This window comes from Ranitomeya variabilis, chromosome 1, assembly GCF_051348905.1.
Source record: "Ranitomeya variabilis isolate aRanVar5 chromosome 1, aRanVar5.hap1, whole genome shotgun sequence".
Classification (NCBI taxonomy): domain Eukaryota; kingdom Metazoa; phylum Chordata; class Amphibia; order Anura; family Dendrobatidae; genus Ranitomeya; species Ranitomeya variabilis.
The window spans coordinates 450,027,772-450,050,407 of NC_135232.1; the positions used below are offsets into that span (position 1 = coordinate 450,027,772).

A 22,636-nucleotide genomic window follows, 5' to 3' on the forward strand; every position below is an offset into this window, starting at 1 on the left:
GTTACCTGAAAGAGGAGAAAAAGACGTTAGATTATACTCACCCAGGGGCGGTCCCGCTGCGATGGGTGTCTCAGGTCTGCTCCGGCGCCTCCTATCTTCATTCCATGACGTCCTCTTCTGGTCTTCACGCCGCGGCTCCGGCGTACTTTGTCTGCCCTGTTGAGAGCAGAGCAAAGTACTGCAGTGCGCAGGCGCTGGGAAAGGTCAGAGAGACCCAGGACCTGCACACTGCAGTACTTTGCTCAGCCCTCACCAGGGCAGACAAAGTACGCCTGCGCCAGAGCCGCGGTGTGAAGACCAGAAGAGGACGTCATGGAATGAAGATAGGAGGCGCCGGAGCGGACCTGAGACACCCATTTGACCAGACCGCAGCGGAACCGCCCCTGGGTGAGTATAATGTAACCTCTTTTTCTCCTCTTTCAGGTAACATCGGGGGCTTATCTACAGCATTACAGAATGCTGTAGATAAGCCCCTGATGATGGTGATCTTACCTCACCATCGATTTTGGGGCTGACAGGTTCCCTTTAAATTATTAATTTAAATCATTAAAAAACGGGGTGGGGGATCCCTCTATTCTTGATAACCAAACTTACTAAAGCTGACAGATGAGGGTTGCAGTCCCCAGCTGTCAGTTATGCCTGGCTGGTTATCAAAATTACAAGGGAACCCACGTCATTCTATTTTTAATTATTTTATTTAGAGCACAGGCTGATGAATACTCCCATCAGCCGCCGGATGCTCTCACTGTTATTAATGGTAGTCCCATCAGCTGAAGCCAGTGACCGGAGATAAACTTTTCACCTCCGATCACAGCTGCGGGCTCACACTGTCATTTGACAGTGCGGGAATCCCGGTTCTCTGACCTGCAGTAATAATTTAACTACCGATCAGAAGCAGTGTTTGCTGTGCTGTCATGCACATGACAGTGCGACAAACACTCAGAGTTCCTGGTGAAGTCCGTGTTTGGTGTCCGTGCTAGGTAAGGAGAAATCGCTGGTCAACTTTTAACCGTTACAACCTTTAAAGGAAAGCAGATAGAATTTGATTAAGACAGTATTCACCTTTTATTAAAGGACTCAAAGAGCAAACAACAATTAAATACTGCAATAATGCCCAAATGGATTAACCACTGTAAATATTGTAACCCGATATTGAATATTAAGTTCCTCAAACTATTTTTAAACAATTGTTGCAGTGTGGAAGAGCTCATCTTGGCATTTGGCAATAATATTGCCAAATTATATACATTTTTTGAGGTACAGATGAGATGAGCAAGAGAGTGATCGGAAATGGGGGGTGAATGAAAGATCTTAATCACGTATGACCCCAAGACAGTGGGCATGTTGCTGGGCAGTAATGGTGGAACCACACACAGAAATGGCAATGTCGGGCATAGGTAGGTGAGTGGAGGTAGGAAACAAAGAGTTCAGCTTTTGAAAAGTTCTATTTCAGAAAGACGGAGGTCAAGCTGTTTGAGACAGCGGTAAGATAATCAATGGTGTTTTGAAATAAGGCAGGCGTGATGTCAGGAGTAGAGGTGTATTATTGGGTGTTGTCAGCATAGAGATGGTACTAAAAAACAAATCTGCTGATTTTTTTTTGTCCAAAAGGGGCTGTATACAAAAAGAAAAGGAGGGGGGCTAGTATGGAACCTTGATGAACCCCGACAGTATGGGGAAAAGGAGAGGAAGAGGAGCTAGAAAAAGATACAGAGAAGGAGCGGTCAGAGAAGTAGGAGAGAACGGTGTCCTTGAGCCCAATAGAGTGGAAAATAGTGAGCTGGAGCTGATGATCCACAGTGTCGAATGCTGCACAGAAATCCAGGAGAATCAGCAGGGAGTAGTGACCATTTGATTTAGACGATATTAGATCATTAGAGACTTTAGTGAGGGCAGTTTCAGTAGAGTGTAAAGAGCGGAAACCAGATTGTAGAGGATCAAGAAGAGAGTTATCTGAGAGACAGCAAAGACAGGATTGGGCAAGCGTTCCAGGAGTTTAGAGATGAAGGGAAGATTAGAGACAGGTCTATAGTTAGCAGCACAGTTTTGGTAGAGGGATTGTTGTTTAAGTAATGGATGCATGCTGGCATGTTTAAATGAGGAGGGCAAGATGAACGGATTAGACGTTGTTCTGGTGCTACAGATCCACGGACTGTCATTCTGATGAAATAAAGGTATGGAGAATTTGTGGAATTTTACGGCACTGTCAATTATCGAGGGCGTCAATTGCCAACAATTTTTAAACATGCGGTTTTATTCGTCACATTTTGAAGTGCCACACACCACTTTTCATTATACTTTTCCTCTGATTGTTCCTCTCCTGATTTTGACTTACAAATACTGATGTAAAATACTGACCAAATACTCAACGTGTGAATGTGACCTTAAAGTATGGCATTTTATTATAAAAGGTTTCACAACTATACATATCAACTAGTGATCTATCCTGTTAGTCATCATTCTTACTACCTATCAGATCAATACAAGCTTATATATACACATTCCATTCACTGCTTTGGAGACCATCATTGCAATAGTAGAACTGACAGCACAGAATGTCAGAATTAAAAATGTATGTTTTGAGGCATCAGGGATATGTACAAGTTAAAGGGAACCTGTCACCCCGTTTTTTCCGTATGAGATAAAAATACTGTTAAATAGGGCCTGAGCTGTGCATTACAATAGTGTATTTTGTGGACCCCGATTCCCCACCTATGCTGCCGAAATACGTTACCAAAGTAGCCGTTTTCGCCTGTCAGTCAGGCTGGTCTGGTCAGATTGGCGTGGTGTCTTCCCCCAGATCTTGCTTATTTTTCCGTTGGTGGCGTAGTGGTTTGCGCATGCCCAAGTCCAGAATCCACTGCACAGGGGAGGGAAAAGAGCGCGATCTGCGCTATTTCCCTGGGGATCGTGGGGGCGGCCATCTTCCTGTGGCTGCGCGTGCGCAGATGGAGCGCTCTGCTGGCCGCGGCTTCAGGAAAATGGCCGCGGGATGCCGCACGTGCGCAGATGGAGATTGCGGCGGCCATTTTCCTGAAGCAGAGATGCGAACTCTGCTTCAGGAAAATGGCCGCCGCGATCTCCATCTGCGCACGAGCGGCATCCCGCGGCCATTTTCCTGAAGCCCCGGGCAGCAGAGCGTTCAATCTGCACATGCGCGGCCACAGGAAGATGGCTGCCCCCACCGATCACCAGGGGAATAGCGCAGATCGCGCTCTTTTCCCTCCCCTGTGCAGTGGATTCTGGACTTGAGCATGCGCAAACCACTACGCCACCAACGGAAAACTAAGCAAGATCTGGGGGAAGACACCACGCCCATCTGACCAGACCAGCCTGATTGACAGGCGAAAACGGCTACTTTGGTAACGTATTTCGGCAGCATAGGTGGGGAATCGGGGTCCACAAAATACACTATTGTAATGCACAGCTCAGGCCCTATTTAACAGTATTTTTATCTCATACGGAAAAAACGGGGTGACAGGTTCCCTTTAATTTAAAACCCACGGAATGCTTGGAAAACATATACCATGATCGGTGTATGAAAAAGTAGTTTAGAATCACCTACAGATGGACAGGATAATTGGAAAAAAATTGTGATATGGCACCCCTAATAAAAATAAATTAAAAATTATGAAAAAATAGCAGTACGCTAAAACTATCTACCCATCTTAGATTGTGGTCCCTAGAGAGCTCATTCAGCCGACAGCTTTTTCTTCAAAACTCCCTCCATAGACATAAATGTTTAGTTTAGCCAAGCATTTTGGGGTTTTCAATAGGGAGAGGGGAGAAAGCAGCTGGCAGTCAGATGCGGTGGCTTATCTACGGAGAGAACAAAAGGACTGAAGGCCCAAAAAGGCCCGGTGGTGTTTACGCCAGTCTTCATGAGTCATGTTGGGGAATATTAGAGTCAGACTGTCCTGATGAAGAGGTCCTCGCCTCACCATAAATCTTATTTCAGTCTGGGACGGGAGTGAGAAGACCACAGGTTGTCATGAATTAGACGAGTTGTGGCATCATCCCCCCACTGTGCCCCTAGCCCTCCCCATCGCCACCCATTTTGTCAGAGCTGAGAGAAAGTTGCATAAAAACACAAATAGTTAGAAAATATTGGCAGACTATGAGTTCACCGAAATTTTGAGACTTTTTAAAGCTTTTATGCCAGATTTCTAGAATGAAAGTTTTGATATATTGGGTTTAAGTGTTTAAATTCAAATCTGTCAAACCTTCTCTCCAACAAGAGCGTAATGTTTACAGGCTCCGTAAAGCAACCCTGCAATTATATTTAATATGTGATTGATGGACAAATATTACCTGAAACCTTTTCTCGTGCCCTACTGCTACTGATCTGACATTTTAGTTTCCCCTCACTGTTGCTGCAAAATTTCTGCACTGTTTATCAGAGTACACAATGCATAGTGTGCTGGGGAAGTCTGAGTCACTCCCACAGCTTTCAATTTGGCAAGTACTGGATTAGATAGAGCAGGTCACATACAGCAGATGTATTCCAGACAAACCTTCCCATTTCAGGGAGATCAATGAACATTTCATGTGTATGGTGGTGTCCTCATGTGTTCCCAAAGGCATATTTTGCAGAAAAGGACCAGCATGCAGAATCACTTGGTATTTATGGCAAATAAAAAAACCATATGAATAGTTGTTAGCCAAACAAGTGTTCAGCATAAAGCCATCTATAATGTACATCCACATTCAGACCACTATAGAAACCAATTTAAATCATTGTGCTATACATGAGAAGGGGTTACATACCAAACACAAATATAAATTAAAGTGAACAAACTGACAGTGACCGACTGATACAGAAAAGAGAGGGCCCTTCCCTTGTAGGCTTACCATCTACAGAAGAGGGGGGACCTCAGGCCATTTATGGCCCGCGATGACCTTTTCTCCAGCCTCAGGGCAAATTCCTGGGGATCACATAGCTTGGGCCATCAGCTGTGCTATCATGACCACAGGCCTTTTAATTTCTTCTTGCTCTATGATCAAGTGCACGCAGCATTCACTACTGAACAATGAGGTGTGTGCAATGAAAGATTATGTCCAGACACTAGTGTTAGCGGAGCGCCCCCACTGCCGCAGGGCTGAGGGGTACCCGGTACCGGGCCTCTCTGTCTCGGTTCTGGGAGTGTCACGGTGGCTATACCCAGTCCGTGACCCTGCTGAGGGGCGTCCAGTGAAAGTTGAGAATGTTGTGGTGTGGTGCAGGTCGCGATGAATAACGAGGACACCAGGTTGCAGTCTCTTTACCTCTTTACTGAAGGCTTCAGGATCCTCAATCCGGAGTACGGTTAACAGGGCTGTCTGAGACCGGCCGGTCCGATGGCACCTCCAGAGTTCCCTTTGCAGGTGGAAATCTGTGCCTACCTTCTAGCGCTTGTGTGTTGTAGTCCTTCCCTGCTTAGCACCACGGGATAGTCCTCACAACTGTTGTGTCTGTTTCTGAAGTTCCCTCACAACTGATTCTGATGTTCTTCTCCGTCCCCCCAGATGATATGGCTAGGACGCACCCGTATGACGGGTAGGCCTGGAGGTCTTCCGGGACCCTAGAGTCACCCCTGATTTAGGTGAGACAGCCCGCCTATAACTGACTGTCCTGCCGTAGGTTTGAAGTAAGGCTTGGAGCTCAATACTTCCTCTGCGTTTCCGGCCACCGGCTACGCGCCTCAGTAGGATGTTGCCTCGGTCTTGCAGCACGACTCCTACTGGTGTTATCTCCTTGTTGCGTTGATCTCGTTTCTCACTCTTCACAATAAACCTCGCTTCTTGTCCTTTCTTGGGGTACCGCCGCAATGAAGTGCAGGCGCGGTCCCGTAACGTTCTTTCTGTTCGCTAGGCCTCTGTCAGGATCCCACCCCTGACAGGGACCCCCTAAATCTTCCCCTGCAACACCCTCTGCCACAGGATGTTGCCTGGTTCCAACCCAGTCAGCTTCTGACTAACTTCCTATCTAACCCCCAGTTTTACCAGATTGTGAGGAGTGGCCTAATACATAGCACCCTTAGCTCCCCCTGGAGGCCAGACTGTGAAGTGTATTGGTGTCTGTGATACCTGGTCAGGTGAACTCCTTCAGTGCCATCAGACGTACCAACACCCCCCTTAGCGGCGGAGCAGCAGTACTGCAACGACCAGGACTCTAGGGCGCTGCACTCCCCCCCCGGTTAAATCCAGTACTCCTGGACTGGGAAGAAAACAACAATACATGTCAGCAAAAAGACATACAATTTTTGAAATCCAATAACAAGTGAACTTTGAACAGAGCTTCCCTTTATGGGAGGTGAGAACACTTGAACATTACAAACATGGTTAAATACTTTAAATAACGTACCATAAATAACTTCTATTACCCAACCGGGTATTCTACTTAGTGCAACTTCTGAATAATAATTTAACTTTGCCTCTAAGGACATATAAGCTGAATCCACTAAAGGCTTACTATAAAACACTACAAGGCTAATCAACTTTTCTTCATTTCCCAACTTTACATTCGCAGGACCGCCTGTCTATCTGTCCCAGGCCTACTGCCTCTCGCTCTTTTGCAGGACCGCCCCATTCCTCATCCGGACCTACTGCCTTTCTCTTTCTATACACAGTATAGGACTTATCAACCTTCTCTCAGTTCAAGATCACTGAGCCATCTCTGTATGACTCCTAGGAGGACTCACCGACTAACCCCGTACGGGTTCACTTCCTGTCCTCATTCTCTAACACATTATTAAACATTCCCTACAAGCAACTAAATAACTACATATAACTTTTACATGTAAGCATTATTACTACTTCTTTTAAGACATCATTATACTTTAAGTGCTATTGGCGAACGTTCCCTTTAAGAGAGAACCAAGTCTCTTGGAGGTAGTGCAGCTTCCCAAGCTGCAAGTTCGTGTAAGGCAGGGACTCCTGTACTGTTTCCAGGAACAGTTTCTTTGCAAAGAGTCCTTTTCCTTGTAAAACCAGTAGGGAGCACCTTTAAGAAGGTGCAAACTATTTACAATAAGTTTGTAATCATGCAGTGTTCATGATCCAGCAGTTCTTTTCAACAGTGATGAACAAGAAACAAAAACCAAAGGCAAAAATAGGGATCCCGGGTAAACTAAGGGATCCCTTTAAGAGTTAACCCTAGTCAGGTTGTAGCAGCAGAAAGTCACATAGAAAGACGAACAGTTAACTATATACAGTTTGTCGAGCTTTAGGGCTTCATAGTAAGTTGCAAGACATCAGCCGGTAGTGGACGTCTCCTGACCGCGGCGGCTTCGGTCCCTGATCTCTGGCTGATGCGATGTCAGTGTTGGTGGTTGGTCTCTCGGGTGCAGTCAGATCACCCGGTGTCTGGATTCGAAGGCTAACCCTGGCTGCAAGCTCAGTAGCCGCAACAAGGCGTACTGTGGTGATATTAGCAAGATCTGTCAAGTCCGGATCGGTCATGGTCGGGACAACAGGTGACACCTCCACAGGCCCACATCGTTGGACGTTCCCGAGCACACCATCCTTGTGCACTCCAGTGGCCGGTGTAGGTCACCTGGTCCCCCCTTTGCAATAATGGATCACCATATCGGTTGCGGAAGGGAGCCTTCAGATTGTAACTGGTAACGAAGACATCAGTCGGTAGTCCCGGTTCCTGTATGGAGCCCCAACCCCGCTTTGGGTGAAAGGCCAGCACAGTTCCCCGCTTTACAACGTCTTTCCTGCCGTGCGCAGGCTTTGGGTGTTGCACTTTTGGTGGGTCAATTTGTTCTGTTTCTTTTCGGTTTTTCCAGTGTAGGATCAAGCATCGTTTATATTGTTCCCAAGTGAGCACAGCAAGGGTGATGCCCTCCTCCCAGGCTCCATCTAGCCCAATCCGGGGGGTGTCCCACTGGAAGATCACCCCCTCTGAGCTCACATCTAGGGGTTCCCCCATCTTGGTCGGTAGTGGAGGCACCAGCTCCCCCATCGTGTCGGGGGTTAGCACCACCAGCTCCGCTGAGAGGAACCGGTCATTGTCGGGGTGAGGAGCGGTCGCGAGAGCGGGATCGGTGAGGAGAGCAGGATTGGTCGGGGGAACAGGGACGCTTCCCATACCTGCGTCTGATGTGATTCCACCGATGTCAATCTGTTCCGTTGACAAGGACACTGGAATCGGCTGCAGCCCGGACCGCGGCTCCTCCACGGCAGCCTCCCGATATGGCTCCGCTCTCCATGGCTCCGCGCACCTGCTGGCTCCGTGGTCGGGATAGGCGGGCTCGGCTCCTCCGCCAGCGGCCCCGAGGAGTTCGGGTCCTTCACTTGCGGTGGGTTCGGGCCCGTCTCCGGTCGGTGGAGATAATCCGGGATCACTGCGTCGTCGCTCAGGCACTCGCTGGTCACCTTCGCTGTCTCGAGATCGGCAGCCGTGCATGCACCTGACTCCGCCATTTCTTCGAGGCCGAAGCCACTCTGGTCTCGGCTCTTGCCGTTGCAAACCAGGGGGCGATTCCTCTCTGTTTCTGGGCTTGTCGTCACCTCGCAGCAAAAGTTGGAGGGGGCGGTCGCTACTTTTGGCGCCGCTTTGGTAGTCTCCTCCCATGGCACGCCCTTCTTCTTCCTCTGCGCTCCCTGTGGAGCTGCAATGGCGGCGGTTTTGGCGGGAACTTTTGGTGGCAAATGGCAATGCACAGTCTTTGCAATAAGTCACAGTCCAAGCACAATAAATCACAGTTCCAAGGCACACATGACCTGATTCTTCAGGCTTAAGTAGATCCTGTTCATGGCGCCAAGTTGGAGCGCTCCCACTGCCACAGGGCCTCTCTGTCTCGGTTCTGGGAGTGTCACGGTGGCTAGACCCAGTCCGTGACCCTGCTGAGGGGCGTCCAGTGAAAGTTGAGAATGTTGTGGTGTGGTGCAGGTCTGTCATGATCTCAATGGCAAGAGAACATAGCATAAGCATATATAGGAACTAGCTCTTGGAAGATGGGAACTGAGCTGACCATGAACTAAACCTAACGCACAACTAGCAGTGGCCGAGTAGCATGCCTACGTTGATTCTAGATGCCCAGCCCAGCCGGAGGACTAAATAAAGCTAGCAGAGGAAAATATTAGTCCTAGCTCACCTCTAGAGAAATACCCCGAAAGGAGACAGAGGCCCCCCACATGTATTGGCGGTGAGTTGAGATGAAATAACAAACGTAGTATGAAAATAGGTTTAGCAAATTTGAGGTCCACTTACTACATAGCAGAAGACAGAAAGGACACTTTCATGGTCAGCTGAAAACCCTATCAAAAAAACACCATCCAGAAATTACTTTAAAACTCTGGCATTAACTCATAACACCAGAGTGGCAATTCCCGTTCACAAGAGCTTTCCAGACACAGTAACGAAACTACAGCTGTGAACTGGAACAAAATGCAAAAACAAACATGGACAAGAGTCCAACTTATCTAGTAGTTGTCTAGGAGCAGGAACAAGCACAGAGAGGCTTCTGATAACATTGTTGACCGGCAAGCAACTAACAGAGCAGCAAGGTTATATAGCGACTCCCACATCTTGATGGGAACAGGTGAACAGAGAAGATGAAGACACCAGTTCAATTCCACCAGTAGCCACCGGGGGAGCCCAGAATCCAAATTCACAACAGTACCCCCCCCTCAAGGAGGGGGCACCGAACCCTCACCAGAACCACCAGGGCGATCAGGATGGGCCCTATGAAAGGCACGAACCAGATCGGAGGCATGAACATCAGATGCATTCACCCAAGAATTATCCTCCTGGCCGTATCCCTTCCACTTGACCAGATACTGGAGTCTCCGTCTGGAAACACGAGAGTCCAAGATTTTCTCCACAACGTACTCCAACTCACCCTCAACCAACACCGGAGCAGGAGGCTCAACGGAAGGCACAACCGGTACCTCATACCTGCGCAATAATGACCGATGAAAAACGTTATGAATAGAAAAAGATGCAGGGAGGTCCAAACGGAAGGAAACAGGGTTGAGAATCTCCAATATCTTATACGGGCCGATAAACCGAGGCTTAAACTTAGGAGAAGAGACCCTCATAGGGACAAAACGAGAAGACAACCACACCAAATCCCCAACAGAAAGCCGAGGACCAACACGACGGTGGCGGTTGGCAAAAAGCTGAGTCTTCTCCTGGGACAACCTCAAATTGTCCACCACCTGCCCCCAGATCTGATGCAATCTCTCCACCAGAGCATCCACTCCAGGACAATCCGAAGATTCCACCTGACCAGAGGAAAATCGAGGATGAAACCCCGAATTACAGAAAAACGGGGACACCAAAGTGGCAGAGCTGGCCCGATTATTGAGAGCGAACTCCGCCAATGGCAAAAAAGCAACCCAATCATCCTGGTCAGCAGACACAAAACACCTCAGATATGTCTCCAGGGTCTGATTAATCCGCTCGGTCTGGCCATTCGTCTGAGGATGGAAAGCGGACGAAAAAGATAAATCTATGCCCATCCTAGCACAGAATGCCCGCCAAAATCTAGACACGAATTGGGTCCCTCTGTCAGAAACGATATTCTCAGGAATACCATGCAAACGAACAACATTTTGAAAAAACAGAGGAACCAACTCGGAAGAAGAAGGTAACTTGGGCAGAGGAACCAAATGGACCATCTTAGAAAAACGGTCACACACCACCCAGATGACAGACATCTTCTGAGAAACAGGCAGATCTGAAATAAAATCCATCGAGATGTGCGTCCAAGGCCTCTTAGGAATAGGCAAGGGCAACAATAATCCACTAGCCCGAGAAAAACAAGGCTTGGCCCGAGCACAAACGTCACAAGACTGCACAAAGCCTCGCACATCTCGTGACAGGGAAGGCCACCAGAAGGACCTTGCCACCAAATCCCTGGTACCAAAAATGCCAGGATGACCTGCCAACGCAGAAGAATGAACCTCAGAGATGACTCTACTGGTCCAATCATCAGGAACAAACAGTTTATCAGGTGGGCAACGATCAGGTCTCTCCGCCTGAAACTCCTGCAAGGCCCGCCGCAGGTCTGGAGAAACGGCTGACAATACCACTCCATCCTTAAGGATACCTGTGGGCTCAGAGTTACCAGGCGAGTCAGGCTCGAAACTCCTAGAAAGGGCATCCGCCTTAACATTCTTAGAACCCGGTAGGTATGACACCACAAAATTAAACCGAGAGAAAAATAATGACCAGCGCGCCTGTCTAGGATTCAGGCGCCTGGCGGTCTCAAGATAAATCAAATTTTTGTGGTCAGTCAATACCACCACCTGATGTCTGGCCCCCTCGAGCCAATGGCGCCACTCCTCAAAAGCCCACTTCATGGCCAAAAGCTCCCGATTCCCAACATCATAATTCCGCTCAGCGGGCGAAAATTTACGGGAAAAGAAGGCACAAGGCCTCATCACGGAGCAGTCAGAACTTTTCTGCGACAACACTGCCCCAGCTCCGATCTCAGAAGCGTCGACCTCAACCTGAAAAGGTAGAGCAACATCAGGCTGACGCAACACAGGGGCAGAGGAAAAACGGCGCTTAAGCTCCCGAAAGGCCTCCACAGCATCAGGGGACCAATCAGCAACATCAGCACCCTTCTTAGTCAAATCGGTCAATGGCTTAGCAATATCCGAAAAACCAGCAATAAATCGACGATAAAAGTTAGCAAAGCCCAAAAATTTCTGAAGACTCTTAAGAGAAGAGGGCTGCGTCCAATCACAAATAGCTTGAACCTTGACAGGATCCATTTCAATGGAAGAGGGGGAAAAAATATATCCCAAAAAGGAAATCCTCTGTACCCCAAAAACACACTTAGAACCCTTCACACACAAAGAATTAGACCGCAAAACCTGAAAAACCCTCCTGACTTGCTGGACATGAGAGTCCCAGTCATCCGAAAAAATCAGAATATCATCCAGATACACAATCATAAATTTATCCAAATAATCGCGAAAAATATCATGCATAAAGGACTGGAAAACTGACGGAGCATTAGAAAGACCAAAAGGCATCACTAAATACTCAAAGTGGCCCTCGGGCGTATTAAATGCGGTTTTCCACTCATCCCCCTGCCTGATTCGCACCAAATTATACGCCCCACGAAGGTCAATCTTAGAGAACCACTTGGCCCCCTTTATGCGAGCAAACAAATCAGTCAGCAACGGCAATGGGTATTGATATTTAACAGTGATTTTATTCAAAAGCCGATAATCAATACATGGTCTCAAAGAGCCGTCTTTTTTTGACACAAAGAAAAAACCGGCTCCTAAGGGAGATGACGATGGACGAATATGTCCCTTTTCCAAGGACTCCTTTATATATTCTCGCATAGCAGCATGTTCAGGCACAGACAGATTAAATAAACGACCCTTTGGGTATTTACTACCCGGGATTAAATCTATGGCACAATCGCACTCTCGGTGCGGAGGTAACGAACCAAGCTTGGATTCTTCAAAGACGTCACGATAGTCAGACAGGAACTCAGGAATTTCAGAGGGAATGGATGATGAAATGGAAACCACAGGTACATCCCCATGAGCCCCCTTACATCCCCAGCTCAACACAGACATAGCTCTCCAGTCGAGGACTGGGTTGTGAGATTGCAGCCAAGGCAATCCTAGCACCAAATCATCATGTAGATTATACAGCACCAGAAAGCGAATAATCTCCTGGTGATCCGGATTAATACGCATAGTTACTTGTGTCCAGTATTGTGGTTTATTATTAGCCAATGGGGTGGAGTCAATCCCCTTCAGAGGAATAGAAGTCTCCAAAGGCTCTAAATCATACCCACAGCGTTTGGCAAAGGACCAATCCATAAGACTCAAAGCGGCGCCAGAGTCGACATAGGCGTCCGTGGTAATAGATGACAAAGAGCAAATCAGGGTCACAGATAGAATAAATTTAGACGGTAAGGTGCAAATGGAAACAGATTTACCAAGCTTTTTAGTGCGCTTAGAGCATGCTGATATAACATGAGTAGAATCACCACAATAGAAACACAACCCATTTTTCCGTCTAAAATTCTGCCGCTCGCTTCGGGACAGAATTCTATCACACTGCATACTCTCTGGCGACTTCTCAGTGGACACCGCCAGATGGTGCACTGGTTTGCGCTCCCGCAAACGCCTATCGATCTGAATAGCCATTGTCATGGACTCATTCAGACCCGCAGGCACAGGGAACCCCACCATAACATCCTTAATGGCATCAGAGAGACCCTCTCTGAAAGTCGCCGCCAGGGCGCACTCATTCCACTGAGTAAGCACAGACCATTTACGGAATCTTTGGCAGTAAATTTCCGCTTCATCTTGCCCCTGAGATAGGGACATCAAAGTTTTTTCTGCCTGAAGCTCCAAATGAGGTTCGTCATAAAGCAACCCCAAGGCCAGAAAAAACGCATCCACATTGAGCAACGCAGGATCCCCTGGTGTCAATGAAAAAGCCCAGTCTTGAGGGTCGCCCCGGAGCAAGGAAATCACAATCCTGACCTGCTGTGCAGGGTCTCCGGCAGAGCGAAATTTCAGAGACAAAAATAATTTGCAATTATTTCGAAAATTCTGAAACCCGGATCTATTCCCCGAGAAAAATTCCGGCAAAGGAATTCTCGGCTCAGATACAGGTGCATGACAAACAAAATCTTGCAAATTTTGTACCTTCGTGGCGAGATTATTCAAACCTGCAGTTACACTCTGAAGATCCATTACAAACAGGTGGACACAGAGCCATTCAAGGGTTAAGAGGAGGTAAGAAGCAGCTAGACAGCAATTAAGGGCTAGGCAGCCAAACTCTGAGGGGAAAAAAAAAAAAAATTTCCCTTCAACACTTCTTTTTCTCCTGCTTCAGCCCAAACAATTAACACTTTGCGGGCCGGTCAAACTGTCATGATCTCAATGGCAAGAGAACATAGCATAAGCATATATAGGAACTAGCTCTTGGAAGATGGGAACTGAGCTGACCATGAACTAAACCTAACGCACAACTAGCAGTGGCCGAGTAGCATGCCTACGTTGATTCTAGATGCCCAGCCCAGCCGGAGGACTAAATAAAGCTAGCAGAGGAAAATATTAGTCCTAGCTCACCTCTAGAGAAATACCCCGAAAGGAGACAGAGGCCCCCCACATGTATTGGCGGTGAGTTGAGATGAAATAACAAACGTAGTATGAAAATAGGTTTAGCAAATTTGAGGTCCACTTACTACATAGCAGAAGACAGAAAGGACACTTTCATGGTCAGCTGAAAACCCTATCAAAAAAACACCATCCAGAAATTACTTTAAAACTCTGGCATTAACTCATAACACCAGAGTGGCAATTCCCGTTCACAAGAGCTTTCCAGACACAGTAACGAAACTACAGCTGTGAACTGGAACAAAATGCAAAAACAAACATGGACAAGAGTCCAACTTATCTAGTAGTTGTCTAGGAGCAGGAACAAGCACAGAGAGGCTTCTGATAACATTGTTGACCGGCAAGCAACTAACAGAGCAGCAAGGTTATATAGCGACTCCCACATCTTGATGGGAACAGGTGAACAGAGAAGATGAAGACACCAGTTCAATTCCACCAGTAGCCACCGGGGGAGCCCAGAATCCAAATTCACAACACAGGTCGCGATGAATAACGAGGACACCAGGTTGCAGTCTCTTTACCTCTTTATTAAAGGCTTCAGGATCCTCAATCCGGAGTACGGTTAACAGGGCTGTCTGAGACCGGCCGGTCCGATGGCACCTCCAGAGTTCCCTTTGCAGGTGGAAATCTGTGCCTACCTTCTAGCGCTTGTGTGTTGTAGTCCTTCCCTGCTTAGCACCACGGGATAGTCCTCACAACTGTTGTGTCTGTTTCTGAAGTTCCCTCACAACTGATTCTGATGTTCTTCTCCGTCCTCCCAGATGATATGGCTAGGACGTACCCGTATGACGGGTAGGCCTGGAGGTCTTCCGGGACCCTAGAGTCACCCCTGATTTAGGTGAGACAGCCCGCCTATAACTGACTGTCCTGCCGTAGGTTTGAAGTAAGGCTTGGAGCTCAATACTTCCTCGGCGTTTCCGGCCACGCGCCTCAGTAGGATGTTGCCTCGGTCTTGCAGCACGACTCCTACTGGTGTTATCTCCTTGTTGCGTTGATCTCGTTTCTCACTCTTCACAATAAACCTCGCTTCTTGTCCTTTCTTGGGGTACCGCCGCAATGAAGTGCAGGCGCGGTCCCGTAACATTCTTTCTGTTCGCTAGACCTCTGTCAGGATCCCACCCCTGACAGGGACCCCCCTGAATCTTCCCCTGCAACACCCTCTGCCACAGGATGTTGCATGGTTCCAACCCAGTCAGCTTCTGACTAACTTCCTATCTAACCCCCAGTTTTACCAGATTGTGAGGAGTGGCCTAATACATAGCACCCTTAGCTCCCCCTGGAGGCCAGACTGTGAAGTGTATTGGTGTCTGTGATACCTGGTCAGGTGAACTCCTTCAATCTGCATCTTTATCTTTTTGTGGCATTGCTCCATGTCCCCTGATGAACCCTCAGGATTCCCACGGGGGGGGGAAACGCGTCAGGCAGTATAGGGAGGATATCCCGGCAGGAGACTAGCGGAGCTGTATGACTGTATGACCACCCACAACGCCTCTGGGATGCAGATGAGTAGAAGCGTATATTATAGTACTATACTATGGGGTGTTGTCTTTTTGGTTGTCTAACCTGCTCTGGTGGTCCCCTGTTTTTTGTGGGGATGTCTCTGTTTTTGTGGGCTGCAGTCCTATTAAGGACACTACATATCTGGGTGTCATCTGACCACTTGAAAACTTTGGATACACATGACTATACATAGGAATGTGGGATGGAGTGGCCCGCTGATATATTTTTTGGATAAACGAGACACTGATATTTTCACCCAATAGTTGTGATTTGTTACGCCCTATTAAGGACCTTCTTGTCTGGTACTAAATAACAATTGTGTTTTTTTGCTGAGTTTATTTTTTTGCTTTTTTCTATTCTAATTTTTGCATTTTTTTGATTTTTTATATTTGTTTCATTTTTTTCTGGTAATTAGTAGGTCTCATTTAGGGAATATAGGGTGTAATTAGGGCTATTAGGGCCAGTCGTCGAGGAGCGGGGGCGCCTACCGCAGAAACTTAGGGTGTCAACCTCCGCTGTCAGGTAGGGAGAAGTAATAGAATACCTGACAGGGTAAATTAGATTTTATTCTTTGAGCTATTTTTCTGAATATCATTGTCTCTCACATTGGAGCAAACTGTTTTTAGCTTTTATAATTATTAAAAGTTATATTTTAGGGATCCTTGTTGTTTTTTTGGTCTTTGGTTGTTTCTAGGATTCTACTAATATCTGTTTTGAGTCGTCCTTTTTTGAACTCCTTCAGTGCCATCAGACGTACCAACACCCCCCTTAGCGGCGGAGCATCAGTACTGCAACGACCAGGACTCTGGGGCGCTGCACTAGCATCAAGACTAACGTTGGGGATGGACTTAGAGCAACTCCAACGGAAGAGAAGACAGGTCTAGAAAGAGGAGTGTAGAGATAAGTGTTTTAGATTTGGCATTAAGTAGTTAGTAATTTTGGTTACGGTAGTTTTGGTGAAGTGGTGGTGATGGAAGTGGGGCTACAGGTTGACAAAGGGCGAGTTAGATAAGAGGTGGAAGGAAAGTTCAGAATGGACATTGTCACGACTCTGTTTTTGGGTGTCCCGAGACTCCTTCCCTGTCCCTAACGCTAGGGGTGCCCTAGCTCAACCTGTTCCCCAGATTACTTCTGCTGGAGAAAATGCTTGGGCCATGTACCTTGCCTAAGCTGAATCATCCCTCCGTCTGTACCCTTCCCCCATTGAGGGAAGAGGGGAGTAGCAGTGTACCGTAATACACCAACCAGACTAAAAGAGTGAAGGATGGGGATAACCAAAGTATTAGAAGGGAATTATCACACACTCACAACCTAGCAACAGTCACAGATAAATCCTCCAAACGACTTCTACAATAACAACCACCAATACCCTCCAGCCATGCAGCAAAAGCTAGTTCTGACAATGAGTGCTAGCCAAGACCCAGTTTATATAGGAAATGGGAGTGGATAACAGTGCTCTGCTGAGAGCCTTAAAGCAGGAAAGCTTCCAGGAGCTCTCAACTGAGCAGATTAACCCCTGCACTGCCAAAAGAAACTTGCACAGTTGAATATGATGGTGAAGTGCAGGAGTAGGAAAAATCAGACGCTGCGGTCTTCTGGTTCTCCTCTCTGTTGCGGCAAACCCGTGACAAACATGCTGTTCAGAAGATGGGAGTTAAAGGGGAGTAGTAATATGGGATGACAGATGGAGACAGAGATTGGGTTGAGGGATGGTTTCTTCAGAATAGGTGTGATTGTGGCATGTTTAAAAGTTGAAGGGAAGGTATCCGAAGTTAACGATAGGTTGAAGAGATGGTGGATAAGCATGGTGGTGAGGTTGGGGTGGAGGTGGGATAGGGTAAAGTGCACAGGTAGTGAGGTGCGATTTGGAGAGAAGATGATTAAGTACGACTTCATTAATGTTGGAAAGAAAGATTGTGGGGGAAGGGCAGTGGTCTGTTTTACATAGGGATTGTAGTGGTTGAGCGGTAAAGACTTGCCTTGCTTGGTCAATCTTATTTTGAAATGTGCAGCAAAGTCCTCTACAGAGATGAGCGAGGTCGAAGGGGGCAGTGGATGGGTAGAGGAGGGAGATAAAAGTATTGAATAACAGTTTGGGGTTGAGGGATAAAGATGATATGAGGGTTGTGAAGTAATCCTGTTAAGCAGAGATGAGGGTTGACTTGAATGTGAAAGTTGCTTGTTTGTGATAAAATCTACATGTGAGTGCGTTTTCTTCCAATTTTGTTTAGCAACCCTCGACACTAAAGGCCCCGTCTCACATAGCGAGATCGCTAGCGAGATCGCTGCTGAGTCACAAGTTTTGTGACGCAACAGCGACCTCAGTAGCGATCTTGCTATGTGTGACACGTTCCAGCGATCAGGCCCCTGCTGTGAGATCGCTGGTCGTGTCGGAATGGCCTGGGCCGTTTTTTGGTCGTTGAGGTCCCGCTGACATCGCTGAATCGGTGTGTGTGACACCGATCCAGCGATGTCTTCACTGGTAACCAGGGTAAACATCGGGTTACTAAGCGCAGGGCCGCGCTTAGTAACCCGATGTTTACCCTGGTTACCAGCGTAAATGTAAAAAAAAAACAAACAGTACATACTCACCATCTGATGTCCATCAGGTCCCTTGCCGTCTGCTTCCTGCTCTGACTGAGTGCCGCCGTACAGTGAGAGCACAGCAGAGCGGCGACGTCACCGCTGCGCTCTGCTCTCACTGTACGGCGGCACTCAGTCAGAGCAGGAAGCAGACGGCAAGGGACCTGACGGACATCAGATGGTGAGTATGTACTGTTTGTTTTTTTTTGGTAACCAGGGTAAACATCGGGTTACTAAGTGCGGCCCTGCGCTTAGTAACCCGATGTTTACCCTGGTTACCCGGGTGCTGCAGGGGGACTTCGGCATCGTTGAAGACAGTTTCAACGATGCCGAAGTCGTTCCCCTGATCGTTGGTCGCTGGAGAGAGCTGTCTGTGTGACAGCTCCCCAGCGACCACACAGCGACTTACCAACGATCACGGCCAGGTCGTATCGCTGGTCGTGATCGTTGGTAAATCGCTATGTCTGACGGGGCCTTTACCAAAACTTTTTAGTGAGGTTGTTTTGCCTTTTCTGTAAATTCTCGATCAGAAAAGCAACAGCAGGTACCAATGTTATGACATAAAATGAAGAAAAAATAAGCAATGGGAAGAAAGCTGATCTAACATCATACAGGTCGTCAGAGAAATACTGTACGCTGTTACATAAGTATTGCATGTACGGCTAATTCACTGTCTGCATATTATTAAGCAATAATATTGCATGGTTAAAGGAAAAACACTATTTTATGTACACCATATAAATTATAAAAGACATTAAACAAGTAAACCAATAGCTAGGGGGAAACTGTTTTCTGCTGTCATCCCATAAAATAACAAAAAGAAGTTCTCTGTCCAGGATGTCCTTAAAACTGTCCGATTTAGGAAAGATCAAAGCAGTGCGTGTCACGTTTTCACAAGCATGAGTTTTCTTCCTCAAGTTTTCCTCTGACTGCAGCGAAGATATCTGTGTGATGGGGATAAGCACTAAACCCAAAGGACAGGCGGTATGAAGCAAGAAAGAAAGCAAACTCCCTCGTGCTTTTTGCAGGTCACTACCAAGGACCATGTTATCAGATCCACACCAGACCCTTAACAGGCAGCTCTGCTGGTAGCAGTAATTAGCTTGGACAGATCTGGCTCGGAGAGTAGCAGCGAGGCAACATCATAATGAGCTCAGCTGGGATTAGCAGGACAGGGCAGGGAACCAAGAGAGCTGAGGCATTCTGCATTGCGTATGTATCAGGGAGATCAAACGAGCATGGCTGCCTAGGTTATCCCCTCACCACCTCGTTCCCGAAATGAAGCAAGGCAGTGTGTAAAATACAGACTAATGAAGAGCGACACCTCCAACAGATGAGAGCCACATTAATTAACACAATCCCTGAATAGTACAGTATTATTTCGGCTACTGATTTGCCATATGTGTCACTGAATTGAGAAAAAAAACAAGGATTAAAAAGAAGGAAAAAAGAAAACTTTATCATCAATTGTCAGCTTTGCACACTGGAGGAGCTGAACTGAAAATGTGTTAATTTTGTGTTCCGACAACACAATTTGTTGAGCCAAGTAGGTGCTGAACAACTAAATTTGTGGGCAAACAGAGGTGGGACAGGGTTGGAAAAAAACAAAAATAAAAAAACCCCTGATGTTATATAGTTGGTCAGTCATTTAAAACCCAGCCTGTACAGTTTCAGCAGCCTGTATGAAGAGGAACAAATAATAGTCTGCATCTTTTATTCCACCTATGTTCCAGATTAAGGTGAAGAGCCAGGTAAAAACAACTTTTAGAAGCACACCTATGAAACTTTTTTTTTACTAGCCTTGTTATGATACACCATAGCCTTACATTACAAAATCGACTTCCAGCTCACACATAGACCCCAGTGTGATCTGGAAAGTTGGAGTATAAGCCAACGTGACCCAGAAAAGGACCAGAGCAGTGCTGGAAGCCAGGGAAGACCGAGATCGGCAAGTATCGTACCGTACTTATACCATACTACATATATTGAATTGTGCTCACGTCAGGCCACAAGAATTGTATAAACAACTACACATCTTTGGAGGTGACATATGGAAGTGACCAGACCTTAGATGACTACTTAAACACGCATTCAAAAATCTTCATTTACTTCTTCTCTATGGCCATATCATGGGTTCAAGTAAGCTACAGGTTGTAAGTAGAAGTAATACAGTACTCAAGGTAGTCTACTGTATGTCCTTAGGCCAGGTGTTTCATACAGAAGTTTTCAATTGAAAAAGGCAACGAAGAATCGAAGAACTGAAAATAGCCACAAATACTACATGTTCCTCAATATGTCATAGTTTATATTGCCCACAATCTTCATAAAATACTTTAAAACTAAAACACTGATCGTATTTTAATTTGTTTATGCTCAAAGTACCATTCATAAGATGTACGTTATTCTACAACCATGGGCATCATAAATCAGAGTCCAGCTCTGTCATGGTAGCTAAGTATGTTTTACTCGGAATTGCTGTGACATTTAGAAACAAAACCTACACATATTCTGTCCTAAGACCATGCAGTTCCCTACTGACTTATATAGGGTGAGAACTGTCACTTAAGAGGAAAGGGTTAGGCAGAAGTTGCAGGGGACCAGACATTTTCCTAGCACCATTTTTCATCACTACTTTAACCAGTTGGAGAAGGAATGGATAAGGCTGAGAGTGACACCTGAACAGTTGGCTTGGCATCAAAGCCCATCTTACATTCAACCTTCAAATGCATTGTCCAACCAGGTTTGGCCTAAACATATGCTGATTGAACTCAGCACAGGACATTTCCATCGATCTCCTAGAACTTTAATTACTCTTTATGGTGAGAAAGAATTTGTACTTTTTTTTCACGTTAAATATGTTTACTATTCACGAGCCGCACAAATAAAGTGTTAACTGTATTCTGCACATCACTGAATTTACATAGTTTTATTTATGCCTTACTAGTTTTGTACAATAAATACACTAACAATATGGCCAGACAAACGCTGTATAAAGGCTTACTTTTTGCCTGATCAGTTGTTTTTAGTGGTGCCATTCCCTAGTAAATACAAATTTTTAGAACACTTTTTTGGAGATGTAATGTACAAAAGAAACAAACATTATGGATTTTTTTTTCTTTTTGAAAACTGTTGACTATTCAGTCTAATTGACTTTATTCTGAGTCGATATGATAATGACTTTTTGTTGAGCTTTACAACTCTCACCCCAAAATAAATGTTACGCATAATTTTCGGCCATATACGCCTAGTAGAGGCAGACATTAAGACAAAGTCAGCAGTATCTTGCTGCCCGCCTCCAATAGGCGTATACAGCCGAAAAGTATGCAGTGCATACGCGCCAATCCCGTTTTGTTGGGGTCCAGAAGTAACCACTGAACGTGATGTGAGCCCTCCTTAATCAAAACCAGATATGACAAACTTCAAAGAAGAGGTGGCATAATTAGAACCTAATACTTAAGAACCTGCTAAGATACAACATTATGAAAACCTATGCATTCATAAAATATGATAAAAAAGCAGCACCTACTTTCCAACCAGTAGCTTTTTGTTTTCCCTTTTAAAGTGGGCAAGCTCATTCCACACTGCATCTGAGTCTTCCTGTCTAAGCTGAGAAGGATCTGGACGTGTAGGTCGATTTTTATGAAACTTCTTCCTACATAGTTTATATAAATCAAATTCAACATAAACTCATTCGTGACTCAAATAAAGGTCTCAATAAAATGTCATTGATATGGACCAATCAAAACCGATTTTTTTTTTTTGTTTAATGAAATAAGTTTTTAAATACAAATATTTTCTGTAAAGAGATGTATGAGTATTGGAGCTCAATCAATGTCAATTGACAGCTGTACACTAAGTAATAGAGATTATGCAATCTCTGGGTATTAACCAAAGGGGTGAAAAATGGCATACGTAGATCTTTTGTTCTGACAATAAATAAGATTGCAAAGCTTTGTGACATGTTAGAAATTAGAAAAGATAAGCCATGGTACACAAGTACTGTACTTTAGAAATTTGAAAGGTTTAATCACATCTGCATTGATAGGCATTTTTGGATCGTGATTAGTGATGAGCGAGTATACTCGTTGCTCGGGTGATCTCCGAGTTTTTGTTAGTGCTCGGAGATTTAGTTTTCGTTGCTGCAGCGGCATGATTTACAGCTGCTGGACAGGCTGAATACATGTGAGGAATACCTGTTTGTTAGGGATTTCCCACCTGTGTTCAGGCTGTCCAGCAGCTGTAAATAATTCAGCTGAGGCGACGAAAACTAAATCTCCCAGCACTAACAAATACTCGGAGATCACCCGAGCGTGCTCGGGAAAACCTGAGCAACGAGTATACTCGCTCATCACTAATCGTGATTGTAAATACAAACACTTTGGTAATTTACTTTATATTAGAATTCTATAAATTTCCGTTTTTAAATGTATATAGCTTGTTGCCTTGGAGTCAAGACACC

General features: G+C 46.0%; 1 protein-coding gene across 3 annotated transcripts in view; it reads right to left on the bottom strand.

Moving 5' to 3' along the window:
* CNTLN (centlein) overlaps positions 1-22,636 on the bottom strand; it is a 578,743-nt gene that overhangs the window by 285,095 nt on the left and 271,012 nt on the right. For all 3 annotated transcript variants that reach the window (XM_077249936.1, XM_077249945.1, XM_077249954.1), the window contains one exon: positions 21,704-21,829. In XM_077249936.1, the coding sequence (XP_077106051.1) occupies positions 21,704-21,829 (126 nt within the window). The remainder of the gene's footprint in view (positions 1-21,703; positions 21,830-22,636) is intronic.